General features: G+C 47.0%; 1 protein-coding gene across 1 annotated transcript in view; it reads left to right on the plus strand.

Moving 5' to 3' along the window:
* The window catches only part of LOC112065424 (protein POLR1D-like), a 42,500-nt gene extending 31,778 nt beyond the window's left edge, over positions 1-10,722 (plus strand). The window contains exon 3 of the mRNA XM_024126026.3: positions 10,131-10,722. Coding sequence (XP_023981794.1) covers positions 10,131-10,398 — 268 coding nt within the window. The 3' untranslated portion in view covers positions 10,399-10,722. The remainder of the gene's footprint in view (positions 1-10,130) is intronic.
* Positions 10,723-16,428: the final 5,706 nt, after the last annotated feature.

The following is a 16,428-nucleotide window of genomic DNA, read 5'->3' on the forward strand; positions in this document are numbered from 1 at the left end:
TTTTTTGTGGTACGCGGGCCTCTCACTGCTGTGGCCTCTCCCATCGCGGAGCACAGGCTCTGGACGCGCAGGCCCAGCGGCCACGGCTCACGGGCCCAGCCGCTCCGCGGCACGCGGGATCCTCCCAGACCGGGGCACGAACCCGCGTCCCCTGCGTCGGCAGGCGGACTCTCAACCACTGCGCCACCAGGGAAGCCCTATTTTTTAATTTTTTGAGGAAGCTCCATACTGCTTTCCGTAGTGGCTGCACCGATTTACATTCCCACCAACAGTGCACAAGTGTCCCATTTTCTTCACGTCTTCACCAGTACATGTTATTTCTTACTTCTCTTATCTTCTTTCCAGCCCTCTGTCCTTAAGAGAGGAGAGATAAGGTGCCTCTACTAATATGAATTAGATTCGTGCAAACTTTGGTAGGGGCAGGCTGCTTTGGTTTTTGGTGTAAGGCAGGACCTTGATCGGGCTGACAGTAGTCATTGGTCCATTTTAATACCTTTTGTGAAAGAATCAGCCTAAAGCTAAATCATAAATTCAGATGACAAGTGGATGAGAAAGTATCAGTCAGGGTTCTCGCCAGATGAGGCATGTTGAAGGGGATCACTTGTTACTAGGCAGCTCTCCTGATGGAAGTCATTTAACCTGACAGCCTTAGTACCACTTACTGCCTTGGGAGAACTTTCTCAGGGTCAAAGAACTAGTCTGTCAACATCAGCTCTGCTTTTCCTGAGGAGAGTTGCCATATGCACAGGCCAGCTTGAGATCTGTCGGGTACTGACTGACCTACTCTCTGGGTATCGTATCAGTTAGATTGGCTGTTCCAGAGTCATGGAGGACCTGGGCTCCTTCCAGTTTTCCAAATCTCCCAACCAAAGGGTGTGATTCTTTTCCACATTTTAGTTAGCAGAAAGGAAGAAGAGGAAGAGGCATGCCCCCACCCACTTCAAGCACACTTCCCAGGAGTCGTCTGTGCCATTTCTACATGGACCCCATTGGCCAGAATTGAATTTAAGTCTCATGTCTACACCAGCTACAAGGCCAGGAACTCAGTCTTTTTTTCTCAGTCAGTCATGTACCAGATAAAATCTGAGGTTCTTTTACTACAGAAGAAAGGAAGAACGGATATTGGGGGGCAACTAGCAGCGTCTTCCCAAGAAGGGCGGGAGAAGGATGTTGAAAAAGAGAGTAAAAAATGGCAGACAAAATAAGATGCTCCAGATTTATAAGAGGTGGATCCTGGGAGAACAGGATGGGAAACTCACACTCTCCCATGAGGTGACAAGACAAGCAAGCATTCCTGTTGACACTGCTATTTTTTTTCAACTCTCATAACAGTGGTTGTCAAATTTTGGGGTCTTTAGGATCCTTTACACTCTTGAAAATTATTGAGGACCCCACAGAACTTTTTTACATGGGTTATATCTATCGGTATTTACTGTATTCGAAATTAAAACTGAGCAATTTTAAAGTATTTATTGATTTATTAAAAAAAAATAATAAACGTGTTACATGTGTAGATAATATATTTTTTATAGAAATAGCTATGTTTGCAAAAATTTACCTATTCAGTAGAGTGGCACTGTTTAATATTTTTGCGAACCTCTTTAATGTCTGGCTTATCAAAGACACCTGGATTTTCCTATCTGCCTCTGCAGTCAATCTGTTGTAATATGTTATTTTGGTTGAAGTATATGAAGAGACTCTGATTTCACACAGATACATATTTGGAAAAGGAAGAAGTACTTCAATAGCATTTTCAGAAAACTGTGGTATTCTTTTATACTACATCACGACTTGCAAGTAACCGCAACAAGTGGTAGCTTCTTCACATTCTTTTTAATAATGTGGACTTTTCATATGCTGTTACAATAAAATCCCCTGGTCTACCTTGCACTTTTACTGGATCTTCCACTCATGCATGGTTTTGTAATATCATGAACTGGTCATCTGGAAAATATTGGTTCGCTGAGTTATGAAGCTCCTCCAAATGTTGACACATTTCATTATATACTATTTTTAAAACACACTTGTTAATATCACCACTAATCTCATCAGAAAAGTCGTCTAAGTGTTGGGAAAATGTCAAGTTTCACTCTTTCCCCAAAAGTCGAATTTTCTTTCATTTGAAACCTTCAGCTTTATCGTCAGCAGTGAATACTGTGAGTTGTTTTCTTTGAAGTGACCGCTCACTTACATCTGAATACCCAGCTAGGTCACCCTGCAGCTCAAACAGTCTCACAGAACTTTTCCTTGAGGCAGCTCTTGGTCCAGCACACCTAACGGGGACGGGCTGTGAAGGGAGGTCTGGTCCAAGGAAAACCATGACTTGCTTCTGCCTACGGTGCTGGAACAAAGAACACCTTTCCCATCCTGCTCATTTCAGGGAAACACCTGGTTCTACATCTGTTTAAATAAGTGCGTGCGCACGCACGTGTGTGTACGTGTGTAAATAAAACTTTTAACTGCTAATTCAGTGGTTCCCAAATTTACCTGCACATTTGAAATCATCTGAGGAGCTTCCAAAAATACAAGTATTTTTGTTTCCCACCATCAAAGATTATTAGTTAGGGGTATGGCCTGAGCTTTGGGGTTTTAAAAAGATACCCAGGTGATTCTAAGGTGCACACAAATGTGAAAAACACTATGCTAATCCCTATTTATTAAAAAGAATGATACCAACCTGCTCTGCAGAACTGAAGCACTCCCACAGTCCTCCCAGGAGCAGACAGGTGGCCAGGTGGCCAGCCACAGGAGTCCCAAGACCCGTCCCTGTCAAGTGGACAGATATCCAAAAGGAGCAGACAATCGGTCAGTTACTAGCGGGCGATGGTCTGCGTTTCTAAGCATCTAGAAGATCTTCACGTTGGCTTTAAAATTTGAAACAGAACTAGAGTGAGTGACGTTATTTTCTCCTCTTGGATATTGCATGAGAGAGATCTTAAGTGAGGTAGTTGAGCCGTTGCCAGAAGAGATTGCTGAACTAAAGAAAATGCAACTGGGATGCCATTTTTTTAGTGTAAAGAAAGAAACCATTTGGTGCTATATACTTCCTTGGATGTATTTCAGCAAAAGAATCTCTTGAGAAGCTGTTCTTGATAGAAGCCTCACAGAAGCTGAAATATTGGCCCACGTGACTTCCTTTCAGTCAACATAAAGGAATTTATAAGCACAAATTTCAGAAATTTGCTCAGCTTCACTGTCTACAAAGCTGTTTTTATTCTGGTCCCATTCACTTCAGCTGATCTTTGCCCAGTATAATGCTTCAGTCTACGGCCTGTATGATTTCAGCCTTATACGTTGGAGAGGCTTATGTTTTGGTACAAAAACTTCCACAGATTGAATTTGAGAGAAAATGATTTTTTCAGTTTTCTTTACCCAGTTGTTTTAAGGGGAATGACGTTTTGGGTGCTTTTCTGTTTGGCTTGGGGTCAATCTGGTGATAAGGGGGAACACCACCTACATCTTCCATTTTACGTAATCAGCTTTTGATTATTGGGAAGTGAATCACTGCCCCAGCCTCCACTGAGGCACGTGGTGTTTTTATTCGTTTGAACATTCGCTCAGTGCCAGTCGGTATATTAAGAGGCCAGGCACAGGCAGCGGTACAGGTGGACGCGGACAAGCCTGCAGCCGAGCACCAGACCACATGCTGGAACCAGCGGGGAGGGCAGGGAGGGCTCGAGTTTCAGACTGACTTGTGGGTGAGGCTCCTGGCAGTATTTCAGGGCCGCGGAGATCCAGAGCCTTTACTTCCCAGTTAAAGAACGTGGAGCCCAAAGAGGTTTCCTAAGTCCTGGTTAACTGCTGATGGGACCAGCACGGATCCTCCTTGTCCAGAGCCCCCCTTCTGCGGTTACTGTCAGCACACAGCGCCGTGGGTCCTGCCCCTGCTTCCCACGTTCACATCCCCTTCCTGCCTGCTTATGAAAGTGGATCACGGAGCCCTGAATGAGCTCTCGTTGCTTACACGGCTACAGAAACGACCTGTCCTGCAGAGGGGGCAGGGGGCCAGGGATCATGCCCTGTCCATCCCAGGGCCCCGCTACTCACACCCCCGCCTCTGATCCTCGCCTGGTCACACCTTCTGTTCCTCCTGGCCGTCTCCTAAACAGCGTCAACACAGACAGGTAGCCTGGTATTTATTTTTGCTGCAGGACCTAGCATAGTGCCTTACATGTGAAAGATTCTCAGATTTTTAAAAATAAATACCGCAGATATATATGTACACGTATGTCAATCAACGACTTTTCATTCCTTTTGGGTGTAGTGGTGGAGACGGAGCATACCGAAAACAAGCCTCAGGCCTCAGGCCTGTTGTACGCAGTGTAATTAAGGATTAACGGTGTCGCTGTGGGGATTACAACGCTATAAAAGACCTTCTCAGATGGCTAAAGCATTCGACTGCCAAAGTATAACCCGTGGCGCCGTGGGTGGTTACGGTGAACGTGGCGTGTTAAACAAGATGAGCTGTAACCAACCGCAGCATCAGATCAAAAGTATTACCTGGTTCCTTGGAGTGTTGGAAGTGTAGTTGTGCTTCTTTCTGTGGCTGTTACTTTAGACGTACATCCGTGATCATGCAAAGCAATGTGCAGAATGGAAGATAAAATGCCGTTTGCTGGCGTGGAAAGGGCTCTGGCCGTAGAATAAAGGAATGAATCGGGGCGCAACGCACTGATCCCGGCTTCCACGATCCCAAGGTTCTATTTCCCTAAACAGAAGAAGAGGAACCACAGTTTCCCACAGCCTGATGTACTTCACAAATCTCCAAGTCACGTGTGTGCAGGGAGCTCGGTGCCTTTGTCCTCGTCTGTGTCAGACCCACCTGGGCTCCTGCACGGCCAGCGCTCTTAGCCGACTTAGATCTGCTTCTAGGAGTCTGTCCCAAACGGAGCAGCCCCGGCGGCCAGCGCGCTGACAGCTTTTTCACCTGCGGTTTCCTTCCCTGCCTGCTCTGGGCCATCTGCTTACTCCGCAGGTGCCTTTCTCTTGTCTGCTTCTTCTGTCCCAGCTGGGATGGTGCTGGAAGGCGGACTCTGGTTCCAGTCCCAGCTCCACGTCCTTCCAGCTTGGGAGCCTGGATAAGGTGCTTTGCCTCTTGGGCATCTGTAAGAGGGGAGACGGCGGAGAGATGAAGTGAGGCATTGGTGACGTAAGGGCGCAGGGAACTAACTGCTCGTCAGCGTCAGCAATGCCGCTGTCGTTCTTATTGGCTAGCGGTCGTGTGTCCCTATTTGAGGGGTCACATTCATGAAACTACTTTAGACACAAACGTGGCAGGTCTGTATCTGCAGAATGTTAGCTATCACTACCTCTGTCCTTCAGCAGCAGAGAGACAGAAGTATGCAAAGCAGAAAGAAAAAGAAACTGCATTTCTTTCCCCTTCTGTTCTCTAGATTTGTTTTATAACTTACTGGTTTTCATAAGTTGAGTATGATACCTGTGGGGAGAAAGAGCCTCATTTTTGCAAATGACCTTACACAGTGTTACACAGTGTGCCTACTCGAGAAAAAGGGAAAGAAGGCTGAAGAGCTTACAGCCCTGGCCTCGGCCCATCTTAATCTCTCCCGTGGCAGGCGGAGCCCTTCATCTCAGCCTCTGGGCTCACAGCTTTGAAAGTGAAGGGACTCGCTTCACTTGTCAGGTTTAACGTGGATACGATGCCGGCTCTTGAGTCTGACAGTGCTGTCATGGGTACTTTCTAGAGCAGTTTTAACCAGTCTCATGCTGTTTCGAGTTTATATCCATTTACGTTGTTAGCACCTTAAATCTGGCTCTTCCCACATGAGCTAGTATAACTTTCTAAAATCAAAAATGAACCCAAAACAAAAGTAACTAGCCAGCGTGAGAAAGTCAACAGAGTTGGGGTCAGAGTTCCACAGGAAAGCAGCTGCCCATCCTGTAGCCTCCTGTGGTCCCCACCCCACATCCTTGGGTGCAGCCAGGGACAAAGCCGGTACAGACCCACCCAGCAGCCAGGCCTGTGCCTGTGCCGCAGGGCTCAGGCTTTTGCCTCGATGCTGATATAAAGAAGGCTTTAGGACGGTTGAGGGTCTAACGCTAGCTTATTGTGTCATGTCAAATACAGAAAAACATGGCACTAAAAGAGAACTGAGAAACAAGGAGACAGAGAGCAATGAAATAATTTCCTAACGTGAGGAAGGACAGGAGGGTCACTTTCTGAAGGGCCAACATACAGAACATGCGCGGAGAAACTCAGAAGTGGAAGGACCTTCAAGATGACCCACTTGCTCCAGCCTCCAGTGTTATTTATACCCGAGGACCATCTACAAACAGAGTCTATAGACCATTAGGAAATGCAGATTATAAGCTCAGAGGTACTACCCAGTAGCCCACTGACTCTGATATCAATGGAGAATTGAGATATCCTGGAAAGTGAAACTTGCAGATACAGAAGTTTAACCATCTGAAGTACCAAAACTTTAAAACTGTAACCATTTTTATGAACATTTCTGTAAAACATCTTATTCATTTTTTCTTGATGGCTCAGGTTCTTTCCGTTTTTTAATCATTTTTTTTTTTTTTCACGGAGAAACATCAGACATTCCTCTCTGTTCTTGATTAACTTATTATCCCGGGTGATTTGAGACTTAGCTGTCTTGAGTTTCCATCATGGACAAATCCCTGATGTATTAACTTGAGTGCTATATATGTTCTTTTTCATGAAGGGAGAGTGAATAGCAATAACAGGGGTCCACAATCCCTTGTTTAAAGCCCTCGGATCCAGATAAGTTTCTAAATTTAGATATTTTCACATTTTAGATAGGTACTATAGCCCAGACAGCATGCACAATAAACACCCCAATGGTACTTGTTCAACACATGATCATTTCCTCAGCGAAGCCTATGAACGCTTCCCCCCAACGGGATACGGAGTAGAGAGAAGTGCCCAGCGTCAGGTTAGGCCAGGTCTGGCTGCCAAACGAGTTGTCGTATCAGAAAAAGAACTTGGTTTTCAAATTTTGGAATCATGCATAAGAAATCATAGCCCCATAGGTAACATTTATTGAAGATGTACCGTGTGCCAGGCCCTGTGCTAAGTGCTTTATGCATTATCTCATTAGACGCTTGCAATAGGCGGATACTTCTATTGCTTCCATTTACAAATAGAAAAGTGAGGCACAGAGGCATTAAGTAACTTTCCCACGGTCACAAAGCGAACCGAGTCGGAAGACTAGGACGCGCCCTGAGCTAACCTTTCCTAAGTGCTTGCTGCGCGTCAGGCATTGTTCTGAGCACATTCTCACTCCTCTGATCTGCATCCGGTCCCCTAAAATAGTCACTCTTGTCCCCATTTAATAGATGAGAGACAACAGGGAGATTATTTAACATGCCCAAGGTCTGGCCTAAGAGACAGTGTGATCGCAGAGCACGTGTGTACACTGTGTTGTATGACTTTGTAGCCGTAGGACAACTGGCGGTGAGATTCCGCAAAATTAATGACCACAGTAGAGGCCAGAGCCGCTCTCTGCCAGGGACTTCCTCACATTCAGCATTGATGTTATTCTCCTTATGCTTCAATATATTCAGTGCAGGTTTTATACACTCTTTGTATGGAATCATTTGCCACGTGTCCCTTCACATCTGCCCTCAGCTGCTCCCCGCCCCCGGCCCCCCAGTCTCGTTGTCCTGCCTCATTTATCAGTGGAGTATGGGTGAGCACTTGTCACCATTTCTAAAATGTGTCCTGGCGTATCTGGGGGAGTCGCTTTCATACCCCCCCCCCCACTCCTCCCCCCACCCAAGTAAACCAAGTTCTCTCCAAGCCATGCTTGACTTTTTACCTTGAAGGTGGACACAACCTAGGCACAACCAGCATTAGAGCTCGCATCTTCGATGTGAAAAAGCGACGTAAAGGCCGGTTTTCTTGTGGACTTTGTTCCAGAACGCCACCTCATTCTACGCTAGCTCTTCTGGTCCCTGTGTTGAGTCGGCGGGTTACACGAGCAGCGGGGAGCTAGGGATGCCTCCTCCGACGCGGCCCCCACTCACAGCATGAACGCTGCCGGTCTCCAGCCCAGGAGCAGCTTTGTGCATCTCAGGCAAGCACGTGGCGCTGGAGATGATCTCACGTGGAAGCTGGCAAAACGCAGTTGAATGCGCCAGCCGTTTCCAAAGGTTTTAGTATCTTGGGTTACTGTCCCATCTGGCAGTAATCACCTTCTTTCTTTGTTCGATCCAGACAAGAACTGACCAGTTTTACCAGCACTGACGACCCACTGCGCTGAAAAGGCCCCAGAATTCTTCTGTCGCTGGCTGTTTTGCACCAGCCGTTTCCAGTCCGCCCTATCCGAGAGAGATGGGTGCTCCGTTGCTCATGAACACGATTAGCTCCTACAGTAAGCCCTGGCCGCAGCTGGCAAAGAGGGGCACCTGGGCTCTCTGCGTTCCGCACTGAAGGGCAGTCCCTTCCCGCAGGCTGGCGGAGTTGTGCTGCTGTGTAACACACGCGTGTGTCGTGCTCTTCTGAATCTTTGTGAGCTTGCAAATGCGGTGGTCCAGGTGTCGCCAGCCAGTCGGTGCCTGGATGCACTGAGAATCCTGTAAAGTCACTGAGGGCAGAGCCCGGCCGTCCCTCCTAACTGCACAGGTGTCCCGATCCTGTACCTCTGGGAGGTACACACGGCCGTGCCTTGGGGCCCGAGGAGCCTCATGCTGGCGTGCTTTTCCGGAAGCTCAGCCTCCCCCGGCCTCACACGCAGAACCGTGGGGTTTCTTCGCTCTCTGTTGTTGCCTTTCTTCCTTGCTCCTCATCACTGTGGCTCCTGGACTCCAGCAATAAAAGAAAAACCCAGAGCTCCGGTGCCGCCCCCAGCGCCTCTGCGGCCTCCTGCGGCCCCTTCTCCGCCTCAGTGACGCTCATTTCCACTCCCCGCAGCCCGAGCGGCAAGCACGCCGGCACCCGCGCGCACACACGCTCCTGAGACCTCGCGGGTACTTTCTCTCCACGCGGCCTCAAGAGCTGCTTATTGGCAGCAGGAGCCATTTTCGTTTCTTTTTCTCCTCCTCCTTTTACTCACAGATTCAGTGCCATTCTGGTTGCCTGAGGTGGCCTGACCTCCGTAACAGGGACACTTGGCTGGTGACCCCTTAACATTTCTCTTCCACGAGAAGATCACTGCAGTGGGGCTGCTGGTGGGCTGCTTTTGAGGTACTGCGTGGGATTCTCCTTGAATCAAAGTTCGATACAAAGATGGAGATTATGGGATACGACATTCAGTTTTGTTTACTACCAGCCACCCTGAGTAACACGATTTGGACGGATCAGCTTCCTCCTTGGCTCAAGGCCAAGAGAAGTATTCAGGTTTTCATCTGTGTGGGGTGTTCTTTTCTAAAATGAAAGGTTTACTACACCCGAAAAATAAAACAAATACTGAGTATATAAATATACCTAGACATGTAAATTAAGGATTTAACCAGTTACATCCTTCCTCCTGGGTGAACTTGACTCAGGGAGCCCCTGAAATGTACACTGCACAGAAATTCACCCAGAGGGTAGATGTGTGAACAGTGCTCCGGGACAGAGCACAGACTCTGAAACAGAAAGTCCTGAAATAGAAACTTTAAGTTTTTTAGAGGGTAAAAGGTGATTATCGCATTTAATAGATAGATTCTTTAGATATTTTTATTTCTAGAGTACATCATGTAGCTCCAGTATTCAAGATATAGCAAGGTACACTTTTTTTGTTCCTTAGGGAGGGACTGATCCTTCTTCTTGGATATTTAAAAACAAGCCACCATAAATTTAACTAAAAATGCAGATTCTAGTCAAATCAGGCATTTATGGTATAAGGAGATACTATTAAATGACTCAGGTAATTTGGGCTGTGGTCAACACCTATACATAACATTGTGGTACTTGTTGGGAAAGTCAGTCCCAACAAGGAAGAAGGGGTTAAAGTCTTCAGATAAGGTCCAGCCAGTCTGTCTCCAGAATTCCAAGCGTCTTGGGTTTTCCCCTTGTGCTCAGACTTTACACTAGGTGGCATGCAAGGAAAGCTGAACACATTCAGAAACTCAGTTCCGTGCAAGCAGAGTTCTTTGGCATTTGCCATGATCGGAGGGTTCAGCTTTGGACTGAGTGTTTGATTTGTGATTGTTTCTTTCCCCAGGATGAAGTGTCCTCTTGCTGGTACAAATAAGAGATTTCTAATTAACACAATTAAGAACACACTGCCCTCCCAGAAAGAGCAAGACCACGAACAAAAAGAGGGCAGTAAGGAACCTGCGAAAAGCCAGGACCAGAAGGAGGAAAGCCGGCAGAAGCACAGAACCCACCCGTACAAGCACAGCGTCCACGCTCGAGGCCCTGCCCGTCATTCTCCGCCGGGGAAGCGGGGCAGCCCAGAGAAGTCCCAGAAGCGATCCAGCAAGCGGTGAGGCAGGGACGCGGGGCGAGCGCGGGCGTCCCAGCACCCGGGCCTGGGCTGGTGCAGAGACGGGGCTGAGGACGGGCCGCGCTGGCAGCGCAAACACCCAAGAGGGATCTTCCAGCAGGGCCGCTGTTGTGACAGCGGAAGATCACCCGAGGCTCCAAGGAAGGAGTTCAAAGGGAACGCTCTGAAGATGTCTTGGCAAGTTTAAGCTGCTTCAGCGGTGTAGTATACATATGTATTGATTTTATTCTATCTTGTTTGGAAGTTGGTTTCAAAATAAATCTAGAACTTAACAGTTTTCAGAGATTATTAAAACTAGTTCCACTTACTTTTTGGTGTGCTGCACTTGTGGTCCTTTCTCAAAATTTCTCAAAAAATGAAATACTTGTAAATCCTATACTTTACTTTTTTGGGTGACAAATTTTTAAGTTTTAGAAATCTGGCCAGTAACCATATTTATGAAAAGGGCTAGAAATTTACCAAGAAACTCTGATAGCGCTGCACCTGTGGTCCTTTAAGTGAACAATGTAGGAAAATCTCCAAATCCTCTTGAATTTAGTGCTCCCTGTCAATAACCAGAGGTTAAAAAATTGTCTCTGTGGCTTCCTTGTGCATTCTCAAACTCATTCCCGAGAGAGAACAGTTTTTCTGCATTTAATTTTGGGGGGGGGGATATGTACATTTTAAGTGGTGCTTTTAAAAGAACCTTCAAAAGTTAAAGTGAACATTATTTTCGTGCTATGTCTTATCTAGCTGAAGACCTACGATGCCGCTCTTAGTATAGTTGTTTCAGAAATCTGAATTTTAAATAAAAGTGTGTTTACCATGCCTTTTTTTGTTTTTTCAATATCGGTGTGGCTGTGTTCTCACATACAATTAGAAACCTTTCAAACTTGTATTCTTCCTTGCATTCTCAGGAAAATGTCACCAAGCACCCTCTTCCCCCATCCACAAAAGGAAGAAGAATCTAAGAAGAATCTCTCTGTCCATACCCCCCCCAATCTTCCAGAGCATCTGAGCTTATGCCTGGTTGCGCCCAGATAATCACTCAACGCAGCCCCACTCCCTGCTTCCTGGCAGCCGAGAAACAAACCCTTTCTAAGCGCTACAAAGAAGCACATCCGCAAAGCTAGCTTTGGGGTGTTGGACGGGACGTGTATTGCTCCCCGCCCCTCCCCACCAGCTGCTCTGCCACAACTGCTCGGTCTGCTGGGAGCCGAAAGCTTAGGGGCACAAGCCCAGTGCTTGCCCACTCTGTGCGCCCCTCTCCCCCAGACCCCGGCCTCACCCCATGCCTTCGTACAAACACCCTTTCCTTTCAGACATTCAAGAGGAATCATTTGGCTCATATGACTGTAATCCAAATCCAGTTACGCATTAGCCTGTATCACTTGTGCTAAATTTGAAATGGTTTGTATTTAAATATCTATTAGGGGCTTCCCTGGTGGCGCAGTGGTTGAGAGTCCGCCTGCCGACGCAGGGGACGCGGGTTCGTGCCCCGGTCCGGGAGGGTCCCACGTGCCGCGGAGCGGCTGGGCCCGTGAGCCACGGCCGCTGAGCCTGCGCGTCCGGAGCCTGTGCTCCGCAACGGGAGAGGCCACAGAAGCGAGAGGCCCGCGTACCGCCAAAAAAAATAAATAAATAATAATAATAAATATCTATTAGAAACAGCACAGAGTTGTGCTTTTAAAACATTCTTGTTCTAATTAAGTAAAATAAAACTGGACTGTATCATTTGTCTGTGTACTCTGTGTTCACAGCAAACTGGCAAGCTCATTATTCTTAAAAAAAGGGGTTGATTATAATGAGCATATTCTTCCACGCAGAAGTAAAGGAAGCGCTTTAGCCTCATCACACTTACCTTTCTCAGACAATCGTGTTAAAGGACAAGTGTTCCACAAAACCATTTTCCCTTTAAAAACCACTGTCCCACTTGTGAAATTTTTATTAGAATCTTTAAAACTTTCATCACAAGCAGCCATGGTTTCCTGTGTTTAAATGTCAAGAGCAAATTATCCATCTGTGTTCCATATGTACACAGTAGATGTCAGGGAGGGGCCGGTCCTGAGCTGCAAACCCAGCCACCTCCTGCTTCTGCGGGGAACACACGGGCGCGGCAGCACCGTACTAAGAGATCATCCAGCCCAGGACAGAAGGTGGAGGGGATTGAATCTCAGCCCGCCTCTGCCATTGGCTCACTGTGGGGCCTCGTCTGGGCCACTTCTCTGCACGGCATCCTCCTCATCTGCAAACTAGGATGTTTGCACTGGGACTTCCCTGGCGGTCCAGTGGTTAGGACTCCACTTCCACTGCAGGGGGCCCAGGTTCGATCCCTGGTCGGGGAACTAAGATTCCACATGCCACACGGTACGGCCAAAAATAAAAAAGTAAATAAAATAAAATAAGATGTTTGCGTTGAGTCTCTGGTTTTGAAACAAGTAGAAACAGAAGTGCATGTTTGGCCCTAAGCTTAGGAACTGCATTGCATGCTTCCACTAGAAAGTAGCAGGAGTTAAACCTACGTGCAACCTAGCAGAATTCGTTTTCTGTTTTACCTCATTTTAGAAAACATCATCTCCAAGGAAGTAAATGAGAAGCCACGGTCTCTGCCATGTCCCGTCACCTGCTGGTGGCCAGTCTTTCTGAACAGCGCATACGTGGAGGGAGAGAGAGTCAGGGTGGGTAGTTTTCCCGAGAGTAGGCTACGTACTGAGGACGTCTCCTCAGGCCTGATTCTGGAAGGTGGCCATGGAGTATTTAATTTCTCTGTGATTTTTTGGGGGGATGGGGGGGCGAGGGATGGATAGATCTGCCTCAGATCTACTAGGTGGAATTTACCATTCTGTCATTGATTGCTGATGTGACTTAACGTGGCCTTTACATGTTTATATTATTACATAATATCTGTCACTGCTAGAAGTCTTGCCACTGTCTTTGGATCATAAAGAATATCTGGTAGGTAATCAGTGCTCGTTGAATAGACATTACCTGAGGTGAACCTCAGATAAAGTGAAGCCTAGCCACTTTCCTAAGGAGTAGTAAACCCACAAGGTATTGCGGGCTATACGGGAACCTGCGTGGACAACAACATTCATTGTCTGTCACCTATGGGCAAACACTGTGAGGCCCTTTTTCCCCAGCTTGATTGAGATATCCAGTATTTGATATATAACGCTGTGTACATTTAAGGTATACAATATGATGATTTGATAGAAGTACATATTGCAAAGTGATTACCACAATAAGCTTGGTTAACACAGTCTTTACCTGCGTTACCATTTTGTGTGTGCATGGTGAGAAAGTTAAGATACGCCTTCTAAAACCCCGTGTCCACGTGGTTATCTTACAACCCTATGAAGAAGATGCCACCACTCCCATTACAAATAAGGAAACCGAGGAGAGGTTTAAAGTTTGCCCAGGGTCACGGAAGTGGCAGAAATCTTACTGGAAGCCAGGACTGCCTGAATCAAAAACCTATATTCTTCCTTCTACCTTATGCTGAACTGGATCCAAACTCAGCTCCCTCAAAACACAGGACTGGGATGTCTCAACGCACTTATGTCCCAAGGATTCCCAGTTTAAGAGCCTAAAGAACTTTTATAACCAATGCATTTCACTGGTTAAAATTTACTCCCGAGGAGATCTGAATGCAGAAGCCCTGTGCAGCATCTCTGTGGGCCAGTTTAGACAGGCGTCTAAATCCAAGGGAAAAACTCTTACCCTTCCGTGCTTCCGCGGTTAAACAGCAGCCGACAGACTATAACGAGGGGACACTAAACTCTCCACGTGAAGCACATATTTTAGGTTACTTCACATTTAACCTCGTCTTTTTTCCACCCACAAGAATAGCAAGATTTGGGAGTTAAAAAGTCTTAGAGGGGCTTCCCTGGTGGCGCAGTGGTTGCGCGTCCGCCTGCCGATGCAGGGAAGCTGGGTTCGCGCCCCGGTCCGGGAGGATCCCACGTGCCGCGGAGCGGCTGGGCCCGTGAGCCGTGGCCGCTGGGCCTACGCGTCCGGAGCCTTTGCTCCGCGGCGGGAGAGGCCACGGCAGGGGGAGGCCCGCATACCACAAAAAAAAAAAAAAAAAAGTCTTAGAGGGGCTGCTGTGGAGCAACTAATCCCGTGCGCCACAACTACTGAGCCTGCGCTCTAGAGCCTGCGAGCCACAACTACTGAGTCCGCGTGCCACAACTACTGAAGCCCGTGAGCCTAGAGCCCCTGCTCTGCAACAAGAGAAGCCACCGCAATGAGAAGCCCACGCACTGCAACGAAGAGTAGCCCCCGCTCACTGCAACTAGAGAAAGCCCGCGTGCAGCAACGAAGACCCAACGCAGCCAAAAATAAATTAAAAAAAAAAAAAAGTCTTAGAGTCAAGGTCTCTGTGGTACTATGAACAACATCCTATGGTCCAAGGAAAGTACACTGCCTCTGCCTCTACCTTAGGCCTTGGAAAGGCATGTCTACAGATCATAGATTGAGCCCTGCCACATGGCTCATCCGAGTATAGAGAATGAGAAGGAGAGTCTGCCGAATGGAAACTCTTGTTCTCAGCGTGGAAAACAATGCCAAGAAGCAGGCACTCACACACACAGGAACACATTTTAAAAAGTAAGTTAATTAATTAATGTACATTAAACTGGCGCGACAACATAGCAAGTAGAATTCAGAGGGATTTTATAAATAAATAATTTTTATTTGGGTTGCCATGCCATAAATCTCAGTAGAAGGCCCTGGGCATTATGAAAAGGCCCAATAATAAACACAGATTTAAGAGCATTATTAATAGTTGATTACATGAGCAATTTCTCCCATCTATTTAGCCCTGTATTTCCACTGCTGGCTTATATAACTTATAAAAATTTCCTAAGTGAGACATCAACTCCAGATAGAACATATTTTATAAAATACTGGAGGAAGATGTTTCTCCACCAGGTGAATGTACAGCCTGGCCACAGCAGTGGTCCCCTGTCTCTCCCAAATTGTTTTTTCTCATTAATTCCTTAGGCATAGTCCTCTCAAAATGAACTAGTATACACTGTCCAATTATGAACCTCTATTTACTCCAGATTATAGATCCATCAGTCGGATGGGTAGTCTTTCAAAGTTCGATGTCAGTTTACAAAGGAAAAACAGCAAGACTGGTTTTCAATCCTACAGGGTTTTGTTTTTTTTTTTTAAATCTATCTATCTACCTACCTACCTACCTACCTTACCTACCTACCTTACCTACCCACCTACCTACCCTGGGTCTTAGTTGCCCACACAGGATCTTTGATGCCGCGAGTGGAATCTTTGTTGCGGCATGCAGGATCTTTTTTTTAGTTGCAGCATGAGGGATATTTAGTTGCGGCATGTGGGATCTAGTTCCCCGACCAGGGATCGAACCCAGGCCCCCCGCTTTGGGAGCCCAGAGTCTTAACCAGTGGACCACCAGGGAAGTCCCTATCCTATAGTCTTTTTTTAAAAAAATAAATTTATTTATTTATTTTTTTGGCTGCGTATGGTCTTCGTTGCTGTGCACGGGCTTTCTCTAGTTGTGGCGAGCGGGGGCTGCTCTTCATTGTGGTGCACAGGCTTCTCATTGCGGTGGCTTCTCTTGTTGCGGAGCACGGGCTCCAGGCACCCAGACTCAGTAGTTGTGGCTCTCGGGCTCTAGAGTGCAGGCTCAGTAGTTGTAGCTCACGGGCTTAGTTGCTCCGTGGCACGTGGGATGTGGGATCTTCCCGGACCAGGGCTCGAACCCGTGTCCCCTGCTTTGGCAGGCAGATTCTTAACCACTGCACCACCAGGGGAGTCTCAGGTTTTTAATCCTATAGCCTACATAAAAAACAAAGCATCACTCACTCACTCACTCACTCACTCATTCAGTAAACACTTAGAGAACCAAGCACATATGACAAGCACATGCTGGGCCCAGACTGGAGCAGTTTAACTCCTGTCCTCAGACTCTGCTGGGCCACGTTCATGTCTTCCAAATTCAAAGGTGGAGAGTATTTGTGCAGCACGAGATTTACTTCTCAAAAATATCTTGGCC

This window comes from Physeter macrocephalus, chromosome 13 (genome assembly GCF_002837175.3).
Source record: "Physeter macrocephalus isolate SW-GA chromosome 13, ASM283717v5, whole genome shotgun sequence".
Classification (NCBI taxonomy): Eukaryota; Metazoa; Chordata; class Mammalia; order Artiodactyla; family Physeteridae; genus Physeter; species Physeter macrocephalus.